General features: G+C 39.8%; 1 protein-coding gene and 1 long non-coding RNA gene across 4 annotated transcripts in view; one reads left to right on the forward strand and one right to left on the reverse strand.

Moving 5' to 3' along the window:
• Window positions 1-36: 36 nt before the first annotated feature.
• On the forward strand, window positions 37-21,270 carry LOC140191718 (uncharacterized). Its single transcript, XR_011883889.1, has 3 exons — window positions 37-116; window positions 15,399-15,486; window positions 21,076-21,270. It is a non-coding gene; the product is annotated as an uncharacterized lncRNA (long non-coding RNA).
• Window positions 5,774-21,889, reverse strand: part of cdk2 (cyclin dependent kinase 2) — a 101,184-nt gene continuing 85,068 nt past the window's right edge. For 2 of the 3 annotated variants that reach the window (XM_072249392.1, XM_072249391.1), the window contains exons 6-7: window positions 18,257-18,460; window positions 14,767-17,663 (exon numbers count right to left, since the gene is read on the reverse strand). In XM_072249392.1, coding sequence (XP_072105493.1) covers window positions 17,559-17,663; window positions 18,257-18,460 — 309 coding nt within the window. In that variant the 3' untranslated portion in view covers window positions 14,767-17,558. Of the gene's footprint in view, window positions 5,854-14,766; window positions 17,664-18,256; window positions 18,461-21,889 lie in introns of those variants that run through there. The other variant, XM_072249393.1, reaches the window with a different exon arrangement.

Below are 21,889 nucleotides of genomic sequence, written 5' to 3' on the forward strand. Positions count from 1 at the left end.
GACTTGAGGAGCAAACCAATCAGAGAGGAGCCGTACCGTAAAGGTGGGACTTCCCATATCAAGCTTGGCTGTTATGGAGGCTCATTGCTTCCTCGATGTCGGGTGTGATAGAAATGGTGAGGTCACATGAAGAATGTAAATACATATATTGTAATATTTTACCAAGTTAAATCGTTATGTTTTAATTTACTGGGCAAGTAATCCGGAGGCATGAATTGATGACCTGTGGAATTGAAATTAAGTTAACTAAATAACATGTGACTTTTTAAAAAGCAACTAGTCTCAGTATTGGTGACCATGAAGCTATTGCAAAGCCCTACCTGATTTACAAATGTCCTTCAAGGTAAAGAAATCTGGCATATTTATCCATCTTATCTCTTTAAGGCTCCAATGTGGTTGACTCTTAATTAGCCCAGCAAGCCTTTCAGTTGAATCACAATTTCTGCGTTAAAACAGACTAAAAATTAAACAGGATAGACCATCCAGTTTGGAAGAAGGGCCACAGAATCTACTCTGCGCATGGCACTGCAGTGCCTCAGCCAGCTGAGTCCTGAAGATCATACCTGGCAAACTGAGTGTGCAAAAGTTAGTGAGTGAAGCAATATGCAGGATAAACCTACCTGATCTCATCCTCATTATTTTACCTGTTTGAGGTGTATTTGCCTCCTGAAGCATTGTTAAGAGTGCCTACAATGTCTTTCTGCTTTTATACTGAGGAAACCCTTTTATCATATTGTGTGGTATCAGATTGTGCTAAATGACATAAGCTTAGAATGGAGGTCAGCAGAAACTTATTCCAACTCATAGCTAAGAGTATCCCTAAAACTTAATATGGCAATTAAACTAAGGGATCAACTCTGGTGCAATAAGGAATTCAGAAGAACATGCCAGGGCAAGTAACAGAGATTAAAACACAAAATTATGGAGGAACTCAGCAGGTCAGGCAGCATCTATGGAGAGGAATAAAGAGTCGATGTTTCAGGCCGAGACCCTAAGTAACAAACATCAGTAAATCTCAGATTTAGAACCAGCACAAATTGCAATTTGCATAAAGCTTCAAAATTCTGTCAGCTTACCCTATGAACAGAAATGTTTCCCTATTTCACTCCTGAAAGGCCTGGCTATAATATTTAGACACCACAACTGGTGAAAATACTTTCCTTTTATTCTATCCTGCAAGGTCCCCTTGTAAATTCAGTCATCCCATAATCTTCTAAATTTTAGGGAATACATTTCTAGTTCATGCAATCTCCTAATTTAACTGAGTCCATAAATGATTTTGATGAGTCTCCGTCATAGAAATTTATACTTTCTCAAAGGCCAATATATCCTCCCTAAAGTGTTGTGCACAGAAGTGTTCACAGTTCTCCAGCTATAGTATACCATGGCTCTGCATAGCTGTATCATGACTTCCAGCCTTTTGAACTTTTGTCTTCTGGATAAAGAAAACAGCATCCCATTGACCATTTTGACTATTTTCTTGACCTGTCCATATTTTAATGATCAACATTATATTTTCTTTGACCATCCATTGCTTCTGGTTGCCATTTGGTTTGACTATCCTTTATTCTAAAGTGAACAACCTCAGATTTTCTGAATCCATTTGTTACAGTTTTGCTTACTTGCGTAATCTATTGCTATCTCTTAGTAATTTAATGCTTCACTCTACACTACTTATAATACCACCAGTCTTTGTGTTGTCAGCACACTTAGAACATGTATAGAAAGTTACATATGTGTCAGTTATAAATGCAGAAAGTAGTTGGGAGCCCGGAATAGATTCATTACTGCCAATGTGGCTACCTGTCCTTTATCCCCAGTCTCCTCGCTTTCCCCTCTGCCAATTTCCCAGCCTGATAAATAATTCGCTTTCCATTCCACAAGCTTCAACTTTAACTAACAATCCCTTAATGAAAAATTTGGTCAAGTTCCTTCAGGAAGTCCAAATAATCAACCTGTCCACCCAATAAGACCAGGTAATGGACTTTGTCAGAATCAGAATCAGGTTTATTATCATTGGCATGAGTCATGAAATTTGTTAACTTAGCAGCAGCAGTTCAATGCAATACATAATATAGGAGAAAAAAATAATAAATCAATCAATCAGTTACAGTATACATTTGTTGAATAGATTAAAAATTCATGCAAAAACAGAAATACAGTATATTAAAAAAAGTTAGGAAGTATTCATGAGTTCAATGTCCATTTAGGAATCGGATGGCAGAGGGGAAGAAGCTGTTCCTGAATCGCTGAGTGTGTGCCTTCAGCCTTCTGTACCTCCTTCCCAATGGTAACAATGAGAAGAGGGCATGTCCTGGGTGATGGGGGTCCTTAATAATGGATGCTGCCTTTCTGAGACACCGCTCCCTGAAGATGTCCTGGGTACTTTGTAGGCGAGTACCCAAAATGGAGCTGACTAAATTTATGACTCTCTGCAGTTTCCTTCGGTCTTGTGCAGTAGCCCCCCTCCTCATACCAGACAGTAATGCAGCCTGTCAGAATGCTCTCCACAGTACATCTATAGAAGTTTTTGAGTGTTTTTGTTGACATACTAAGTCTCTGCAAACTCCTAATGAAGTATAGTCACTGTCTTGCCGCCTTTATAGCTGCATCGATATGTTAGGACCAGGTTAGGTCACTTGAAACTGCTCACTCTCTCCACTTCTGATCCCTCTATGAGGATTGGTATGTGTTCCTTCAACTTACCCTTCCTGAAGTCCACAATCAGCTCTTTCATCTTACTGACGTTGAGTGCCAGGTTGTTGCTGCGGCACCACTCCACTAGTTGACATATCTCACTCCTGTACGCCCTCTCATCACCACCTGAGATTCTACCAACAATGGCTGTATCGTCAGCAAGTTTATAGATGGTATTTGAGCTATGCCTAGCTATACAGTCATGGGTATATAGAGAGTAGAGCAGTGGGCTAAGCACACACCCCTGAGGTGTGCCAGTGTTGATCGTCAGCGAGGAGGATATGTTATCACCAATCCGCACAGATTGTGGTCTTCTGGTTAGGAGGTTGAGGGTATAATTACAGAAGGAGGTACAGAGGCCCAGGTTCTGTAACTTCTCAACCAGGATTGTAGGAATGATGGTATTAAATGCTGAGCTAAAGTCGATGAACAGCATCCTGACGTAGGTGTTTGTATTGTCCAGGTGGTCTAAGGCCATGTGGAGAGCCATTGAGATTGCATCTGCCGTTGACCTATTGTGGTGATAGGTAAGTTGCAATGGGTCCAGGTCCTTGCTGAGGCAGGAGTTCAGTCTAGTCATGACCAACCTCTCAAAGCATTTCATCGCTGTAGATGTGAGTGCTACCAGGCAATAGTCATTAAGGCAGCCCATATTATTCTTCTTAAGCACTGGTATAATTGTTGCCTTTTTGAAGCAAATGGGAACTTCCACTTGTAGCAGTGAGAGGTTGAAAGTGTCCTTGAATACTCTCGCTAGTTGGTAGGCACAAGTTTTCAGAGCCTTACCAGGTACTCCGTTGGGGCCTTCCACCTTGCGAGGGTTCACCTAACATCAGCCTCCAAGACAGAGATCACAGGGTCATCAGGTGCAGCAGGGATCTTCACGGCTGTAGATGTGTTCTCCCTTTCAAAGTGGGCATAGAAGGCATTGAATTCACCTGGTAGTGAAGCATCGCTGTAACATTCATGCCATTGGCTTTCGCTTTGTAGGACGTAATGTCTTGCAGACCCTGCCAGAGTTGTCGTACATCCAATGTTGCCTCGAACCTCGTTCGAAATTGTCTCTTCGCCTTTGAAATAGCCCTCCACAAATCATACCTGGTTTTCTGGTACAGACCTGGGTCACCAGACTTGAATGCCACAGATCTAGCCTTCAGCAGACAACGTACCTCCTGGTTCATCCACGGCTTTTGGTTTGGGAATGTACAGTAAGTCTTTGTGGGCACACACTCATCCACACAGGTTTTAATGAAGTCAGTAACAACTGCAGCATACTCATCCAGGTTCGAAGACGAATCCCTGAATACTGTCCAGTCCACCGATTCAAAGCAGTCCTGCAGGCGCTCCTGTGTTTCCCTTGTCCATACCTTCTTGGTCCTCACTACTGGTGCTGCAGTCTTCAGTCTCTGCCTGTACTCAGGGAGTAGAAGTACAGCCAGGTGATTAGCAGGTGAGGGTGTGGAATAGCATGGCAGGCATTCTTGATGGTGGTGTAGCAATGGTCCGTGTGTTGTTTCCTCTGGTATTGCAAGTGATCTGTTGATGGTAGTTGCTTAGCGATTTTTTTCAGACTGGCCTGGTTAAAGTCTCCCAAAATAATGGTGAAAGTGTTGGGGTGCGCTGTTTCGTGCATGTTGGTCCCATTGCTGAGATTGTCTAAAGCCTTTAGTGATGTCCATTGAGAAAGGATTGTTGGTCATGGGTAGTACTGCTTGCTTTTTAATAATAATACCAGATTATTTACATGAGAATGGATAGGGTCTAAAATTGATACCTCATCCAAATCAAAGCACTTTTAGGAGGGCAGTACTGCATTGATATTTCTGGAGTGAGGGGAGAGTCCTAAAATTAAAAGACCATCCTCTCCATCCGACTTTTCTCAATGCACTGTACTTCAATAGTTTAAGGTGCCAGATTTAGAATTGAAAAATATGGCCTACGGTAACACCAGCGAGAAAGAAAATACTTATTTCCTGTAGAAATCACTGAGAGCAATAGAAAGCCAAACACAGTAAAGATGGAAAAACTCAAGGCTGTACAAACCAATGGTAAATTCATTGTTTGGCTTTGCTTGAGGAACACTATTATGGACTAATTGGATAGCTCTTTCAAACTGACACAGATGTGGTTGGCTAAATGTCCTGTGCTGTGTGATTCTATTGGAAAAAAAGATTGGCTAATGAAGCAATTACCAAAATAAATCCATATCCTGCCTGCAGCTTTAGAATGCCTCTCTGTGACTTCAGCTGCTTCTACGTTGCCCCTTTTGAATCATTCAATTTATTTTTTGTGCAAACTGCAGATAAATTTCTGAGACAAATAATCTGGACTTCCATGGAACTATAACATCAGTATGTATCAGTATACCCTCTTCTCATTGTTACTATCAGAAAGGAGGTACACATTCAACAATTCAGGAACAGCTTCTTCCCCTCTGCCTTCTGACTTCCAAATGGATATTGAACTCACGAACACTACCTCACTACTTTTTTATTTCTGTTTTTGCACTACATGTTTAACTATTTAATGTATGTATACTTACCGTAATTCAGTTTTTTCCTCTATTATTATGTATTTCATTGTACTGCTGCCGCAAAGTTAACAAATTTCGCGACATATACGGGGATATTAACCGATCAGAGAACAGGAGTGGAAAAAGTGAAAGTGTATCTGAATATTGAAGGTTAACAGCCTGACACACAGTTGATACATCAATAACTATAAGTCAAGATACAAAGCATGTGTCTATACTTAATATACAGAATCCCCGGTAAAATTATTACAACATGTCAGAATTTACATGGTTACTGTTTCCGCTTTGGAAATTTATCTATATTTCTGATTCTCTAAAATTAGGACTAAGAAAAGGCTATTTGGTTGATGTAATCTGGAATCTTTCTCTTAAAACATTTTACTATTCTGGCTTCTTCCTGCAATTTGCCTTTCATTTACTACAGTTGGAAACTTGAGCATCTCTTTCCTGTAGAAATTCCCTAGATCCGGTTTCCCCCCACGTTCAATACCTCAGTTACATCTAGTTGAATTTGTTACCTTTCAGCAAAGGTTGAAATTTAACACAGTGTTTTCCGTTATTAAACCTGGAACCACCACTAGGATAAGTCGAGGACTTGATACGCGTTGTATTCTTCACAGGAACTGTTGGAAAATCAATTTTGTGAGATGTGATATTCAAAGAAAACGTTCTAATCTCAGGGTTAATCAGCAAATTTCAGTTAACCATGTTTTTATGCATTTCGTGTCCTTTTTTGTGAATATCAAGGCAAGGATTGCACTGTCATAGTGTAATATAGCACAGAAGCAGGACTTGGGTCAAATTGGACCATGCCAACTAAGATTCCCAACTAAACTAATCTCATTTGCCATGTTTGGCCCACATCCCTAAAAACCTTTATTCTGTCCATGTACCTGCCCAATGCCTCAGGGAACTCATTTCTTTTACTGACCACCATTCTGTGAAAATGTTGCCCTCAAATTCCTATTTTTTCTCCCCCCCCCCACCTTAAACATATACCCTCCAGTTCTTGGCTTCTCAACCTTGGTGGTGGTGGGGGAACTCTGTGCATTGACCCTCATGATTTTATCTACATCCCTTATGATTTTATACACCCCTATCAGATTCTCCTTCATTACACCTCCTCATTCTCTCACGCTCTAGTGAAAAAAGTGCCAACCTACTCAACAAAGGTTAAAAAATTTTGTCATTTTAGGCACTTAATTTCAGTGTCAAATATTCCCAGGTAAAGTATATCATGAAAAAAAAACAGAAATGCTGGAAGAACACAAGCCAGTCGAATAGCATCTGTGTAAAAAGAACCCAGATTAACACTTCAGGTCAGAGATCCTTCATCAGAACTGAAGGGAATTTGTTTACTTATTTAGAGATTCAGGACAGTACAGGCCCTTCTGGAAGTCATAGTCTGATGAAATATTAACTGTTTTCCCTTTCCATAGATATTGTCTGAAAGGCTGAATCATTCCAGCATTTTTGCTCATTTCAGATTCCAGAATCTGCAGTTTTATTTTTCTATTACTGAATACTGAAGTATTTCATAGGCTCCAATGCTTAGCACAATATCTTATCCTAATATCCTGCTGCACTTGGGGGAAAAATATATATTTTCTCACTAGTTATGCAGAAGTTATTGGACTAAAGCACATTTCATAGTTAGCAAAGTGTTGTAACTACACATGTGTTCTCTCAGGAACTGCATGGGATCATTTAGATCACATTTGGAGCATAGATTTTGTACTCAAGTAAATGAAAGTTTTACTTTAATATTTGTTTTTAAATGCATTTTAAATAAATCAGAATGCTGAAAGTAATCAGTACGTCAGACAGCACCTCTGGAGAGAGAAACTGACTTGTTTCAGACCTTTTATCAAAACTAGGAAAAATTAGAAATCAAACAAACAAAAAGGGGAGAGAACAAAGAAGATGGAGACCAAGAGACTGAATGACAGTTGTGGAAGTGGTGCTGGCAGAGAGACATTAGGCAAGTCTTGTTAATCACAGATGATCTCTCTAGAGAAGGCATAAATCAGGGGTTTCCAACCTTAACATTAACCTAGGGAGCCATGGACCTTAGGTTGGGAACACCTGGTGTAAATAGAAGGAAAGGAATGAAGGCACCAGAGAGAAACAAAATCAAAATTGGAACTGCTAGATGCAAAACATTGCATCTGCTGAAAATCTGAAATAAAAGTCACGTCAGCAGAGAGAGAAAAATTGAGTTAATATTACAGGTTGATGATCTTTCTTCAGAACAGGCCAGTTTTGATACAAACTAGTCAGACTGGTTATCTATCAATGAATTCACTGTTGAGTGCTGAGGGCTCCAATGCGAGTCAAAGGATCCTGTTCCTCAAGCTGATGTCGGGCTTTGTTGGAAACGTACGGGAAGGTAGGAACATAGGTCGTTTTGGGAGTTGGGTAGAGAACTTCAAGTGGCAGGCAGTTAATTGTGAATTGAACAGAAATATTCTGAAAAGCCATCACCCAATTTGCATCTGGATTCTTCAACATAGAGGAGGGCACATCAACAAGAGTCCCTGGATGGTGAAAGATAAGTGGTAAACTAATAGAGGTGCCAGAAAGGGAGGGGGTCTTGCTGGAGTTGGGAGAATGCACCAAAAGTTGCAGAGGGTACCGTCCCATTAGAATGCTGTAAAGAGCAAGGGCGATGGGAGATTTGTGTCTGGTCGTGGTATCATGTTGAAGATGGTGAATTACAGAGGAAAATCTGCTGAATATGGAAACTGTTTGGGTGGAAAATGAAGGTGAAAAGGAACCCCATAAAGCATTGAGCAGGATGAGAAAAGCGGACAGCAAATGTGGAAAATAGAACTATGCAGGCAACAATCATTTTTAGGAACAAAGGAAGAGATCTTGGAAGCACAGTAGGGAGGGTATCATCATCAGAACAGATGCAAGAGAGCTAGGGAAGCAGGAGAATGGAGTCCTTACAGGAAGCAGAGTTGTCCGTGGTAACGCTCAAGCACTGGATATTGGTCTTATCCCATGAGATGGAGAGAAAGAAGAACGGAAATGGAAAAATCAGATATTAGATATGAAAGTGAGAGCAGTGGAAATTGGCTGCAAAGATGATAAAACTTTCAAATTCAGTACAGAGCAGGAAGCAGCACCAATACAATGTAACTATTCTGATAGCATTGCGAAACATCCAGTATTGCAACTGTTTGGGATACTATTAAGAAGCTCAAGGATACACATCAGAAACACACAAAGTGTGTATATTACCCAGCCACCCATCTCTTCAAGCACTTCCTATCTATGATGGAATCTGTCATTCCCACATCAGCCACCTCAGAACTCAAACGAAAGCAAGTCACTTCCAAACCTATTCTATTTTTTAATATATGTTGAGAGGAGCGGAGTCAATGACACTAATGTTTTTTTTTTGACGTTACATAACAGCCCATGTCTTTTCTTTCTTTAGTTTAGTTGGTTAGCTTTGTTTAGATTAGTTTTTCTTTTGGGGTATATATATTTTTTTTATTTTTTCATGTTTTTTTTTGTATTTTATATTTGTATCCTGTACGATTGGGAGGTTTAATACCCGTGTGTCAACTGGGTTTATATTTAAATATGTTAATTATAACAATGTAATCCCAATAACTTTGTATTAAAACTATGTTATGTTTATCATTATGAAACTAATAAAAAGTTCGAAAAAGAAAAGAAAGCAAGTCACGTTTGATCCCGAGGGACTACCAAGGAGCGGTTCTGTGAAAACTTTTCAAGCCGATGCTGTTATGATGTCTTCCCCTTTTAACCATAATTTCCTTTTCACCATAGTTGACAGAGTATTTAACTGTACTTTTGCTTTCAGTCCCTCCTCCCCTTCATATTACGTTGAGCAAGGATATAGTTTGTCTTGTCTTTGCTCCATCCCACCAGTTTCTATATTTGGCAGATTATCCTTTAATTTCTCAGATTTTTCACTTCATGTGCCATTTGCATGTACTTCATTGAATTCGGTACACTGCGTTTGGCACTCACAGTGTGATCTCCTTTGTGCTGGAGAAATCAAATGCACATTGTGCACAATCCACAAGACTGACCCTGAGCATCCTGCTGCCTGTCACTGTCATTCTCCATCCCAGTCTGACCTCTGTCTTTGGCCTCCTGTGCTGTTTCAGTAAAGCCCAGTGAAAGCAAGGAAAGGCATCTCCTCTTGTCAGCCAGCCTCAGGACTTGACACAGCAGTATCAGATAACCAGCGTTTTTGTGGCCAGTTCTGCTGAAAGGTTATCAATGTTTGCCATTAATTCTATTTCTCTCTCCACAGATGCTACTAGACTTGCTGAGTAGTATCAATAGCAGTGTTTCGTATCTCAGTTTCCTTGTCTTCTATTTGTATTCATCCCTTTTTTTTTAAACACTCCTCCAGACAGATCAGTTGTGACTAACAAGCTCCCACCCCTTTCTGTGCTGGCCTTTCTTGGTTTCCTCCCCCACTTAAGGCCATTGTCCTTCTCTGCATATTAAACATGCCTCATTGCTGACATTTCCTTGTTCTAATGAAAGATCATTGCTGCAAAATGTTATGCTTTTTTGTATACATTGGAAACTTCAGTTCAATTCTGACCTCCAGTGCTGTCCACGTGGAGTTCCACATGGTCTTCCTGTGAACGTGTGGGTTTCCGCCAAGTTCTCAGATTTTCTGCCACATCCCAAAGTGGTTCTTGTAAATTGTTCTTGGTGTGTAGGTAATGGGTGGTTCATGGGAATATGGGAAGAATACAATGGGATTCATGTAAATGAGTTCTGGATTGTTGGCATGGAGTCAGTGGGCTGATGGGTCTGTTTCTGTGAAAACTAGTTTAACATCTGTTAAAGGTAAAATGCTGGAGGAACTCAGCAGGTCAGGCAGCCTGTATGGAAATTAATAAACAGTCGACGTTTTTGGGTTGAGACTCTTCTTCAAGACTGGAAAGGAAAGGGAAAGACGTTGGAATAAAAAGGTGGGGGGAGGGGAAGGAGGATAGGTGAAGCCAGGTGGAATGGAAAGGGCTAGCTGGAGAGGAAGGAATCTGATAGGAGAGGACAGTGGACCATAGTAGAAATGGAAGGAAGGTGGGGTGGCAGTGGCGGTGGCGTTGATAGGCAGGTGAGAAGAGGTAAGAGGTCAGAGTGGACAATGGAAGAGGAAAGGGAAAGGGAATTTTTTTTTCCTGAAGGAGAAATCAATATTCATAAGCTACCCAGACAGAATATAAGGTGTTGCTCCTCCATCCTGAGGGTGGCCTCATCTTGGCATAAGAGGAGCCCGTGGACCAACATGTTGGAATAAGAATGGGAATTGGATTAAAATGTTTGGCCACTGGGAAGTTCCGCTTGTGGCGGAGGGAGCAGAGGTGCTTGATGAAACAGTCCCCAGATTCACGATGGGTTTCACCAATGTAGAGAATGCCACATCGGAAGCATTGGACACAATAGACAACTCCAATAGGATCACAGGTGAAGTGTTGCCTCACCTGGAAGGACTGTTTGGGGCTCTGAATGGAGGTGAACAGGCAGGTGTAGTATTTTGGCCGCTTGCAGGGCTAAGTGCCAGGAGAGACGAATGGATAAAGGAATCACAGAGAGAGTGATTCCTGTGGAAAGTGGAGAGTGGGGGGAGAGGTAAGGATGTGTTTGGTGGTAGGATCCCTTTGGAGATGGCAGAAGTTGCGGAGGATGATATGTTGAATGCAGAGGCTCATAGGGTGGTAGGTAAGGACAAGCGGAACCCTATCCACGTTAAGGCGGCGGGAAGATGGGGTGAGCGCAGATGTTCTGAAAATGGAAATGCAGGTGAAGGAAAGGAACCCTGTTCTTTAAAGGAGGACATCTCTGATATCCTGGAAAGGAAAGCCACATCCTGGGAACAGAGTGGCAAAGACAATTTGAAGGAGGACATCTCTGTTAAAAGTAAATGGTTTCAGGCAGCAATATTCATTATCAATTTCTGCAGCAGACTGATGCTAATTCCCCAGGCAATGAGCCTATAAAAGCTTTTTAGTAATAGGCTAATTTTGGTTCCATTACAGTATTATTCAAACTTCAAAAGCAATTCTCACTGCTGTATCTTAATAGAACAGTGATTTTCAAAATCACTCAAATAGTTGATTGGTACAATTTAAAGTTCAAATATGACAATGCAAGACACTCAAATGATACCAACTACAGCTGCAGAAATTCCTGTAGGTGCAGAGCATTTGGCCAATCTTAATTTATCCCATTATATTGATCCAATGTTTTTCCACTACCAACCTCCTCCCCATTCTTCTGCTACACTTTATTGCTTTTTACATGATTTATGAATTTTCACCTCCCAGAGTCTATTAGAGGTACCACGCACTGTGTGAAATAGATGTCTTGATGGCAATTTTCAAAAGTATCCTCTCCTCTCATTCATAATTTATAATATGTTGGAATAAACTTAATACTACCTGACATCTCTTGGGTTAAACACCGCTCCAGTAGCTGGCTACATAATCTTGGCTGATACTGCTGTACCAAGTGAATGCTGCACAACTGGAGGTGTCATCTTTCAGATAAGATAATAAAACTGAACCCCAAACTGCTCTGTCAAGTACAGATAAAAGATCCTAAAATACTATTCAAGATAGACCAAGCGAGTTCTCTGCGCTGCGTGGCCAATATTTTATACTGCTATACCAACATTACAATAAGCAGGACTGTTAACTTTATTGTTGTTTATGGGATGTTGGTTTGGACCAATTTGGTGCGGTATTTTCTGCCTCAACACAGTCCAACTTGAGATTACCGTTTGGTGCAAGTTTCTTATTTGGTGTTCTATTGCAGTACTGAAAAGCTATACTATGGTACCAGCTTTCAGATGGGACATTAAACTTCCTGCCCTCTGGAAACAAATGATCCCATGATATTCTTCAAACAGCAGGACTCTTAATCATAGTCAATAGTTATCCCATAACTCAACATCACTAAAATACATTATGCATTCTATTGCCTTGCTGTGTACAAATTGGCAACTTCACTTCCCTGTAGGACAGTAGCCTGCATTAATCTTGAGCCATTACCACACTAGTGGTGTGTCTTTCATGTTTATTTTGCAAGTTTGTAAGCCAGTGCACAGGGTTCTGCCCAGTCGGTGCCCCACTGTTCACCTGTCCATGTGTCAGTTGGTCTCAGATCTCATTATCTGGGGCATACTGTAGATTAGTGAAGCATCTACTTCCCGCACTACTAGTGACCGCGACAAAGGCAACACTGTTACAAATAAGAGAAGCAGAATCAGCCCACAGCTGGTGCATGTAACCAGCACTAAAGTGATATTTTCCTTAAACATTCTTTTCGGGTAAATACATGAAATTGGGATCAGAGGTCTCCAAAACACCCACTCCCCTCATTTATGGTGTCACCTAAATCCACATCTTCACTATTGCAATCTAATTCCTCCCTTAAGTGTTGCAACCCCAGCTTGATATTGCAGCCATCAGTCCGAAATGCCTTTTTAAAAGGGTTAATCATTTTTGTATAATACTCCCCTTCTGTACAAAAAAACGACCAATGGAGTTTTAAATAGATTGACCTTGCAGATCTCAGCAGATTCAGTTCTGGATACATGGATGTGTGCTCTGATTCAGTGATGCAACTCCAACTCAATTCAACATGTGGAATTTCAAGGACTTTATCTTTAATCCATAACATCAAGGTTGATGGTTCCCATAGTAATGGGGGCTTCAAGATCATTTTTAGTATTAATGTTCTCTGTTTTGTGAAGTTGCAAGAACTATGAATAATTTTTCTTCATTATTAATCCATGAGATAAAACAAATGCAAAATGCTGATTTAATAAGCAAAATTCAATGAAGCCCTTACAGCTAATTTGCATTAGACACAAGTATTTATTTTCTGGAGTGCCGATCCTTCTGGACATTTGAGGATAGGTCAAATTAGGGTTGAATGTCAAAATTTTAGTTTTAAATTCAGTACTGAAATAACCAAGTAACTTCAGGAATTGGGAACAAATAAAGGTTTCATTTTATAGTGATCTGATAGTTTCATGATCACTGATTACTGATTTCGCCTTTTTTTTTAATTATTCAAGATCGTTCCTGTTGCCATACTGGGATTCAAATCCATGTCTGTGCTCAAGCTCTTGAATTTCTTATTCCGTTGTGTGGCCACAATAAGAAATTAACAATGAAGGGAAATAATATGGTTAGACTGCACCTAGGAAAGCTATGTGCAGGTATGGTCTCCCTACCCAAGGAAGGATATACTTGTGTGAGAAGTAATGCAATGCATTCACCAGATTGATTCGTGTGAGAGATTAAGCAGACTGGGCCTTTATAAAGTTTTGGTGAAAGAGGTGTGGCCTCATTGAAATATAGAGAATCCAGAGCACCACACAAAATGGTGGAGGAACTCAGCAGCTCGGGCAGCATCTATGGAGGTGAATAAACAGTCGATGTTTTGGGCTGAGACTCTTCGTTAGGACTGCATTCCTTCAGCATTTTTTCTGTGTTACTCTGGATTTCCAGCATTTGCAGAATCTCTTGTGTATATAAAATTCTTACAGAGTTTGACAGGGCAGATCCATCCCACTTCCAATTTAATTGGCTGACTCACTGTTATCAATAAATGCAGTAAGAGCCAAGTACTTACTAAGATTATTTTATGTGTAACATGCAGGTATAGTAAGACAAAATAGAATAAATTACATTATTTTGTGTTCAGTTCTGGTCACCTCATTATAGGAAGGATGGGGAAGCTTCAGATAGAGCAGAGGATATTTACCTGGATGCTGTAGGTTTAGATGAGGATAGGTTGAGTGGGTTAGGGCTTTTCTCTTTGGAACAAAAGAGGATGAGGGGTGACTTGATAGAGATGCACAAGATGATGAGGGAAAGATAAGTATAGACAGTCAGTGCCTTTTTCCCCAGGATGGCAATGGCTAATGCGAGCGGGCATAATTTTAAGGTGAGTGGAGAAAAGTATTGGGGGGGGGGGGGATGTCAGAGGTAGATTTATTTATTTATTTTTAATACAGCAGTAAGTATGTGGAATGCACTGCCACATATTAAGAACATGGATGAAAGGAAAATAGAGTGTAATCTGAGAGAGAAGGGTTAGATTGATCTTGGAGTTGGTTAAAAGGTTGGCATAACATTATGGGCTGAGGGGCTTCTATTTTTGGTGTTAATAAGACACTCCTGACCCAAATGATAGGAGTGAGCAACTCACTCCAACAGTTCTATAATTTTGACATAAGATTAACAATTGTGATGAAATCACATGACCAATTATTACAGTACTAAGTTACAATAAAATAAAGTTATATTCACTACTTCCAGGCCACCAGCACGAAAGACACGCTGCCCGTAGTTTTGCTGAAGAGTGATATGTCTCAAGCCCTAATCAGATCGGAGTTTCCAACTAAAGATGGGTCACTGAAATCCAAACAGCTCAAAGCATAAAAGGGAGACAAAAATGTGTGCCCTCTTACTGGTTCACATAAAATGCAGACAAAAGTAGGTGTTACAGGATAGCTTTTAATTTTTCTGTGACAAATAATTTAGTCTACAAATATTTTTAATTTTCCAAAAGTTCAAAACATGGTAATTGCAAATCTCAAGAATCCCAGAGTTTTAAAAGAAAATCAAACCAAAGCTAATCCTTGGACTCAAAATTTGGTGATAATAGTAAGCACTACATTTAAGATCACTATCTTGGCTGGTTGTACAGCAAGGCAGTGTCTCAAAGAGGAGGAACACAGAAAAAGTCACCAAGAGAACCAGAATGTACAACATTCCTTAACTAAGATAATAAATCTGAATACATCTTTAAAGATATAAAACAGATAGCTGTTTGAACATATACACCCAGATAAGCCTTGGTTTGAAATAGATTAGTTACTGCAGCATAAGGCAAGTAGAACCAAGGTGGGAGTGGATGGCTGGGAAACTTCACAATGGAACACGAAATAAAATTTACTGTAGTTAGCCCTCTTTTCTAATTCAGGTACCAACATAATCTAAATCAGTATAGGCAAGGACTAAACCAGGGATTTTCCTTATTGTGCTGCTCATTTTCTTACTGAACAATGGCTTTTATCACTAAGAGCCCTCTTGGCTTAATCACTTTACATAATTTATCAATAATTTCATTCTGTTTTCTTCTCCCTTAGAGATCTGCAAGCTGGAAAATAATTCTGGAATAAGTTGCTGCATCCAAGATTTTCCCAAGACCCATTGACAAAGCTTGGGAATTATTAGGTGACCATAATTTTGACCAATTTGTGGACGTCACAGGGAAGTAGTTTTGCAACTTAGGCCTTGCTGGTGTCTTCATCAGCTTATTCACCATGTTAGTGTGTGACATGTCGAGGGACTAGTTGCGTTGACCATTAGGCAAATTGAAAATCACTAACAAAGCACAGCAGAGGCTGTACACAAGTATAATTGCCTAGTATGTTTGAGTTGCAAGACACATTGTCACTGAATTTGAAGCACCACTGCAGGCCAATTAATTACAAATCAGTCCAATGTAACAGCAGTCAGATTGTGTTCACGCGCACAAGTGCTGGTTTAAACTTTCATAAGAATTCAGGTGATATTGTGAGGAGCTAATAATATTTATAACCAGTCTCAAAACACTGGAAAATTGCCCTTTGCTGGCCTACAATTAGGAGATGCATACAACAAATTAAAAGTTTAAAAAGGTTCAAAAATGCATATTTAATTATTATCTTTAAGTGACATCATAAGCTATGAAGTCCTAATTAAGCTTTTTGTGGAACTGGATATTCAACCTAAGGTAAATAAACAGGAATTAAAGGCTAAATGATTTAGAAGCTTCCTGCAAATTTAGCATCTGACCATTAGCTTATGGATCCACTGTGCAAATGAATACTGTTTATCATGCATGTTGCTTGTGCTTTCTCTATTCCTTTCCGAATTCTTCACTAATGCAAGACCAGCATTTGCTTCTTGAAATTGTTGCAACATCCCAAATTGAGTCATGACCGAGACCAGCAAGAAAGAGAAGGACCAATTCACCACCTGGACCTACTGCATAGTCAATCCCACAAGTATGGGCAGCTGTTACATGACTAAACGACAGCAGTCATGTTCCTGCAGGGAGAGACAAAAGCACCTGAAATCTAGACTTAATCATGGTGTACTAATCTAAAGTGACCATCCTGACTAATCATAAGAAACTAACTGCTACAACTATAACATATCTGCTAGGTGAACACACTACTAGTCAAATTAATTATAATAAAGTATTATTTACATTTGTCTTTTGATGGACTAACTACTTCCCATCTCTTACCTTCCTCGACATGCTTCACCTAATGTTCACACAAACACATACTGTGCTGGAGACACCCAAATGGTGACCCAAGTTCATCTTACTAAATAAAACTCTGATTAATTATTGTGACCTCACGGCAAAACTAGCTGAGATGAGCTAACTTAGCACCCAGATTTCCTTGTGGCTTAGTTTCACAATAGACCAACAGCACAGTCTAGTTTAATTATTCAATAAATCATCATCCTGTTACTTAGTCCCTTCTCCACTCACTCTTCAAGCTCACTGAGTAGTTTCTACCTTGTCTAAAGGATCATTCTTCATACGCCAGACTGGATAATGAATGTTGGTTAAACATCCAATTGAAGGGACTATTGCATTCATGTTATGTATTCCTACATGCAAATCGCCAGCGAGGTTGTTGGATAACAAGTGAAGTGAAGTCATGGCCTTTTCATCTCTCCCAACCAAGCCAATTGTGGAACCCTGACTAAAATCAGGAAATATGAAGAATCATACTATGAGCTGTTTGGTTTGTGTTGCTCAGAGATGGAGATTTGCACCTCTGAGCCATTAGGTTATTTCTTTAACAGAGATTAGTTTTCTCTTAGATTAAAAGATGTCAGATTTTTAAAAATTATTTTGGTTAATTGGTCAAAATAATCACAACACATTTTAGGAACAGAGACTTAAAGCACAAATGCACAATTATTCTGTCTGTCTGTACTACAATGGATTCACAGCCACTTTCCAGAAGCTTTCAAACTGTTGCTTATACTCCCGTGAGGTAGGGTAACTGGAGGTCATCCATTTATCAAAGGAATGCAAGAATATTCAATATTTTAAAAAAATGTTAAATTTGAATGTTCACAAAGATCAGATGGAATTTGTAAATAAAAGCTCAAAGATGATAGTGGCAAATAATGGATCTTTGGCACTTCTGGGAATAACGACTGGGCAGACAGTATAAATAAACACTTTTGTCAGTTCCCTTCATGAGACTTCCTCAGAGCAGCAATTGATAGGCTGAACTTTAAGCTCGAAGGTGAGGGACAGGTTTGGTCACATCTTGGAAGAAGGGATGGGACAGGGTACTCTTTGCTGAGATGCGCTTGCTTGGATCATATTGAAGCATTTGCTGCAAGAAAAAGTAATCAAAGTTGGTCAGTTTCTGGTAATATATGACCTCTGCTTTCAAATTCACATGAATTTCAAAAATACACATGGGAAGTTTTAAAAAACTTATTAAAATGCAATGCTAAAATTAGGACAAAGGAAAATAGAGCACCAGGGGTTGTAATTTATCTCTTGGAGAGTTAAATAGCACCCATTTCACACTAGCAGCCAAAGATAAATTCTATCCAAATATTTGCACCAATTAATTTCAAGCAGAAACTCTTCCCAACAGCTCTTACCTGTACCAGAGCTGAGTATATACTATTAAAATTTTAATAAATTATACATTGATCTATCAGTATGAGCGTAGAAACTTTCCATTTGCTTGTATTGATTTTCAATTACTTGTTCGCAAAATCTGAAGGGTAAAAGTCGTCAGTGGGCTTAATATGACACTACACTAACCTCTTAGTTTCAAACTAGCCCAGAACTACAGATAAACATACCAGAATTTCTTTCCCAAATGTTTAACATTCCAGAGTTAAGTTCTACAGTCTGATCACCATGCAACTCATACAATGTTTTAAAAATCTTGCATCCATTCTTATTACTCACCGCCAACAGATCCCTGCCAATATCATCCAAAGGGGGGACCACTTTACTAAGATCCTGTTGAATCCACCTTGGAAATGTGGGCTTGTAATCGGGCATGGACGTCACTCCTGGCCAGATGGAATCATCTGGTGTTCCAAGGGTTCGGAATATGCGAAACAGCTGATCTATCTCAGAGTCTCCAGGGAATAAGGCTCTCCTTGTGATCTGAAACCAAACAAAAGCAGAATTGTCTAAAGTTCACATAAACCACTCTTATGTTTCAACAGTCGCCATCAAAGCTGTGTCCTCAAATTTCAGATTCAGATTTATTTATCACATGTACATCAAAACACGCAGTGAAATGTGTCATTTGTATTAACAACTAACACAACCCAAGATTGTGCTGGGAGCAGCCCACAAGTGTCACTACATATTCTGGCACCAACATAGCATGCCCACAATATTGAGCAACACAACACAAACAGCAAAACAACCCAAGACCTTGGCCCCAAACTTTAAGAAATTTCACAGGTAGGTAATGCATTAACACCTAAAGCAAATGGATGATTAGAAAGTCAGGATTCCATCCCTCAACATTTGCCTCCTTCTACATTCTGAGGTTGCTGTCTCTTGGTGCAGTTTACTTTAGGCAACTACTCTGCTACAGTATACATGTCACTATGTTTCATACACGTGCCATAAGATAACAGGAAACCACTTAAAATTGCTAGCAAAAAAAAGGGAGGGAAAAGGCAGGAAAAACAATAAGAAAGAAATTATAGTCCCAAGAAAGAAATTATGGCCAGTTTCATAACTATATGTGCTGTGTGTGACTGTATGTACTGTGTTTTGCAGCTTGGCCCTGGAGGAATGCTGTTTTGTTTAGCTGTATACATGTGCATGGTTGAATGACAATTAAACTTGAATTCGAGATCGAACAGCTCGAGCTGTTTCCAAAAAAGCCAAGAAACTTGGACTCATCTTCCCCTTATTGCCTAGGGACACCAATACTACTTGCAGAGCCTCTTGCTGCTCTTCTGGTAGAGATCAGTGCAGCCAGTATACTGCAGGGATTATATTTAATGCTTTCTTAAATATTATGGCAATACATTTACACACCTGTAAAACAGCCCAATACATTAATAAGCGATTAAAAGATAAGATTTTGGAGAGCCTGCTGTTGGTGGTGCACGTTTCCTGAAATGCAAAAGGCATCAGTGACATGAGTCTTCCATATAGTAGCAAGATGCTCCCTTCAATGTTAAACTGGAGAATCCTGGTTTTAGAATCTATCTGGCATGCATTATAAAGGAGTTATCACACTGATACACTCTGCCGCTCAGTTTGCAGTTATTTGCCTGAAACATTTCAATGTACAATTATTGTTATTCTGTAGTTACTGTACATCAGCCACAAGAAAGGAAGCTAATTGGAAACGATTTGGAAAGTGTGTAGCTTGGTTGGTCAATGGTTGGGTGGAGTTCTCCCAACTTGCAAACGTCTCATCACCATACAAGGAGACATTGTCAGTGTGCTGTTAATTGTAGTGCGTCCTCTGAATGCTTGGCGTTTATATACTTATCAATCAGCTGATTGGTCGTCATTACGGAAACTCAATTGTGATATGAGGAGGAAATCTCGTCGCTGACCAAAAGAACAAATCAAGCGATTGGACAAGACCAATGTGGTCCTCAAAACCCAATGCAGAGACTGCAGAAAACTGGGAGAAAACATCAATTGGCTGTCAAGCAGTATTACCAACTCTCCCTAATCTCTACCCATGAAGATCAAGGGGCACAAATTTGACTGGGCATCAGTGAAAGTCATGGCGCAAGCAAACACGTGGTATGCAAGAGAATTCCTAGAAGTGTTTTCCGTGAACAATTCTGTAAGCAAACAGGTAGGTACCCAACACACAAAGTTGCTGGTGAATGCAGCAGGCCAGGTAGCATCTCTAGGAACAGGTACAGTCGACGTTTCGGGCCGAGACCCTTCGTCAGGGTCTCGGCCCGAAACGTTGACTGTACCTGTTCCTAGAGATGCTGCCTGGCCTGCTGCGTTCACCAGCAACTTTGATGTGTGTTGCTTGAATTTCCAGCATCTGCAGAATTCCTTGTGTTTACATAGGCACCCATCTTATTTATGAGCCAATGCGGGCAAAATTCCAGGCCACAATGCACAAAGTTTGCCATGCAACCAATCCACAACGACCCCCCCCCCCACATCACAATTGAGTTTCTGTAATGACCAATCAGCTGATTGATAAATATATAAAGGCCAAGCATTCGGAGGACACACTACAATTAACAGTGCACTGATAATGTCTCCTCGTAACGCAACAAAATGTTTACAAGTCAATTGTCAAGATCAGAGAACAACTCAACCCAACCAGGAAGCTAATTATTTTGTAAATTGAGGATGCCAAATCATTTTCCTGTATGAAGAATCTCCCATACATAAACTGTGGTCATCGTTCATTTAAGAAGATATTTTAAATGATGATTTATCATTAGGGCCTTTTTAAAGATTCTTAGAAAGAAAATTATAAAAGTTCCCAAGTGGTTTTTGGTGCATTCCCTAAGCATTGGCCTGCAAGGGTAATTAAGTTTCAACACAGCATGAGAGCCACTAATACGCTTTCACTCTTTAGTCAAACGAAGGTATACTCTAGTGTTCCATATTCTGGAGTCGGGTCACAATTTTAGAGTGTCAGATGAAAAAGAATATCATTTTATTCTAACAGACACACTACACACTGGCTATGCAATGGTTACAGATTTATCAACTAGTTTGAATATTTCATTAACAGTGAACTCTTTTTCTCCCCTCAATAACTCCAGTGTGAAGCACACAGTTACAGCTCCACCAGAGTCCTTATGATTCCATGAAACAGTGGATATACTATGTAACCAAAAAAAAAAGCAGAAGTATGTTTTCGTGGAGGGCAAGAATTTTTACCCTAATGGGAATGGGTCAGCGTTTCATTACATCTTGAGCCCACCACACAAGAATCATGTATCATACTTGAACAATAAAGCCATTTTAAAGCAAATTTCACAAGAGCTCTATTTATTCTGCTCCTTATACAATGAACATTGCTGCAAAGCATAACTTGAACAGAGGTCAGCAACTAAATTTCACCTGAAATATTTAGTCATGGAATAAGATTGGGCAATAAGGTATTATTCTCATGCGGAGACAGCAATTTTTTTATAAAAATAGACACTACTCTCCAAATGTTCCCCCTCTAATTCATAGGCCAATTTGTTCTCCAGAACCAAATGCAGAAATGCCTGTAATTGGGCAAAAGATTTATTGTTCTCCTGAGCACACTTCAGAAATCCTACCCATCCTTTCCCCTCCAGCTGAATAATCTCAGTCAATATCTTCAGTAATGTGAGAGCTTCCTTCTTGCTTCTTAACCTGAATCAAATGGACTTTCTTACCAACCCCTGAATGACAAGTCACTTTTTATTGTCATTTCGACCATAACTGCTGGTACAGTACACAGTAAAAATGAGATGTTTTTCAGGACCATGGTGCTACATGAAACAATACAAAAACTACACTGAACGACATAAAACAACACAAAAACTACACTAGACTACAGACCTACCCAGGACTGCATAAAGTGCACAAAACAGTGCAGGCATT

The sequence above is a fragment of the Mobula birostris genome, chromosome X, assembly GCF_030028105.1.
Source record: "Mobula birostris isolate sMobBir1 chromosome X, sMobBir1.hap1, whole genome shotgun sequence".
Classification (NCBI taxonomy): Eukaryota; Metazoa; Chordata; class Chondrichthyes; order Myliobatiformes; family Myliobatidae; genus Mobula; species Mobula birostris.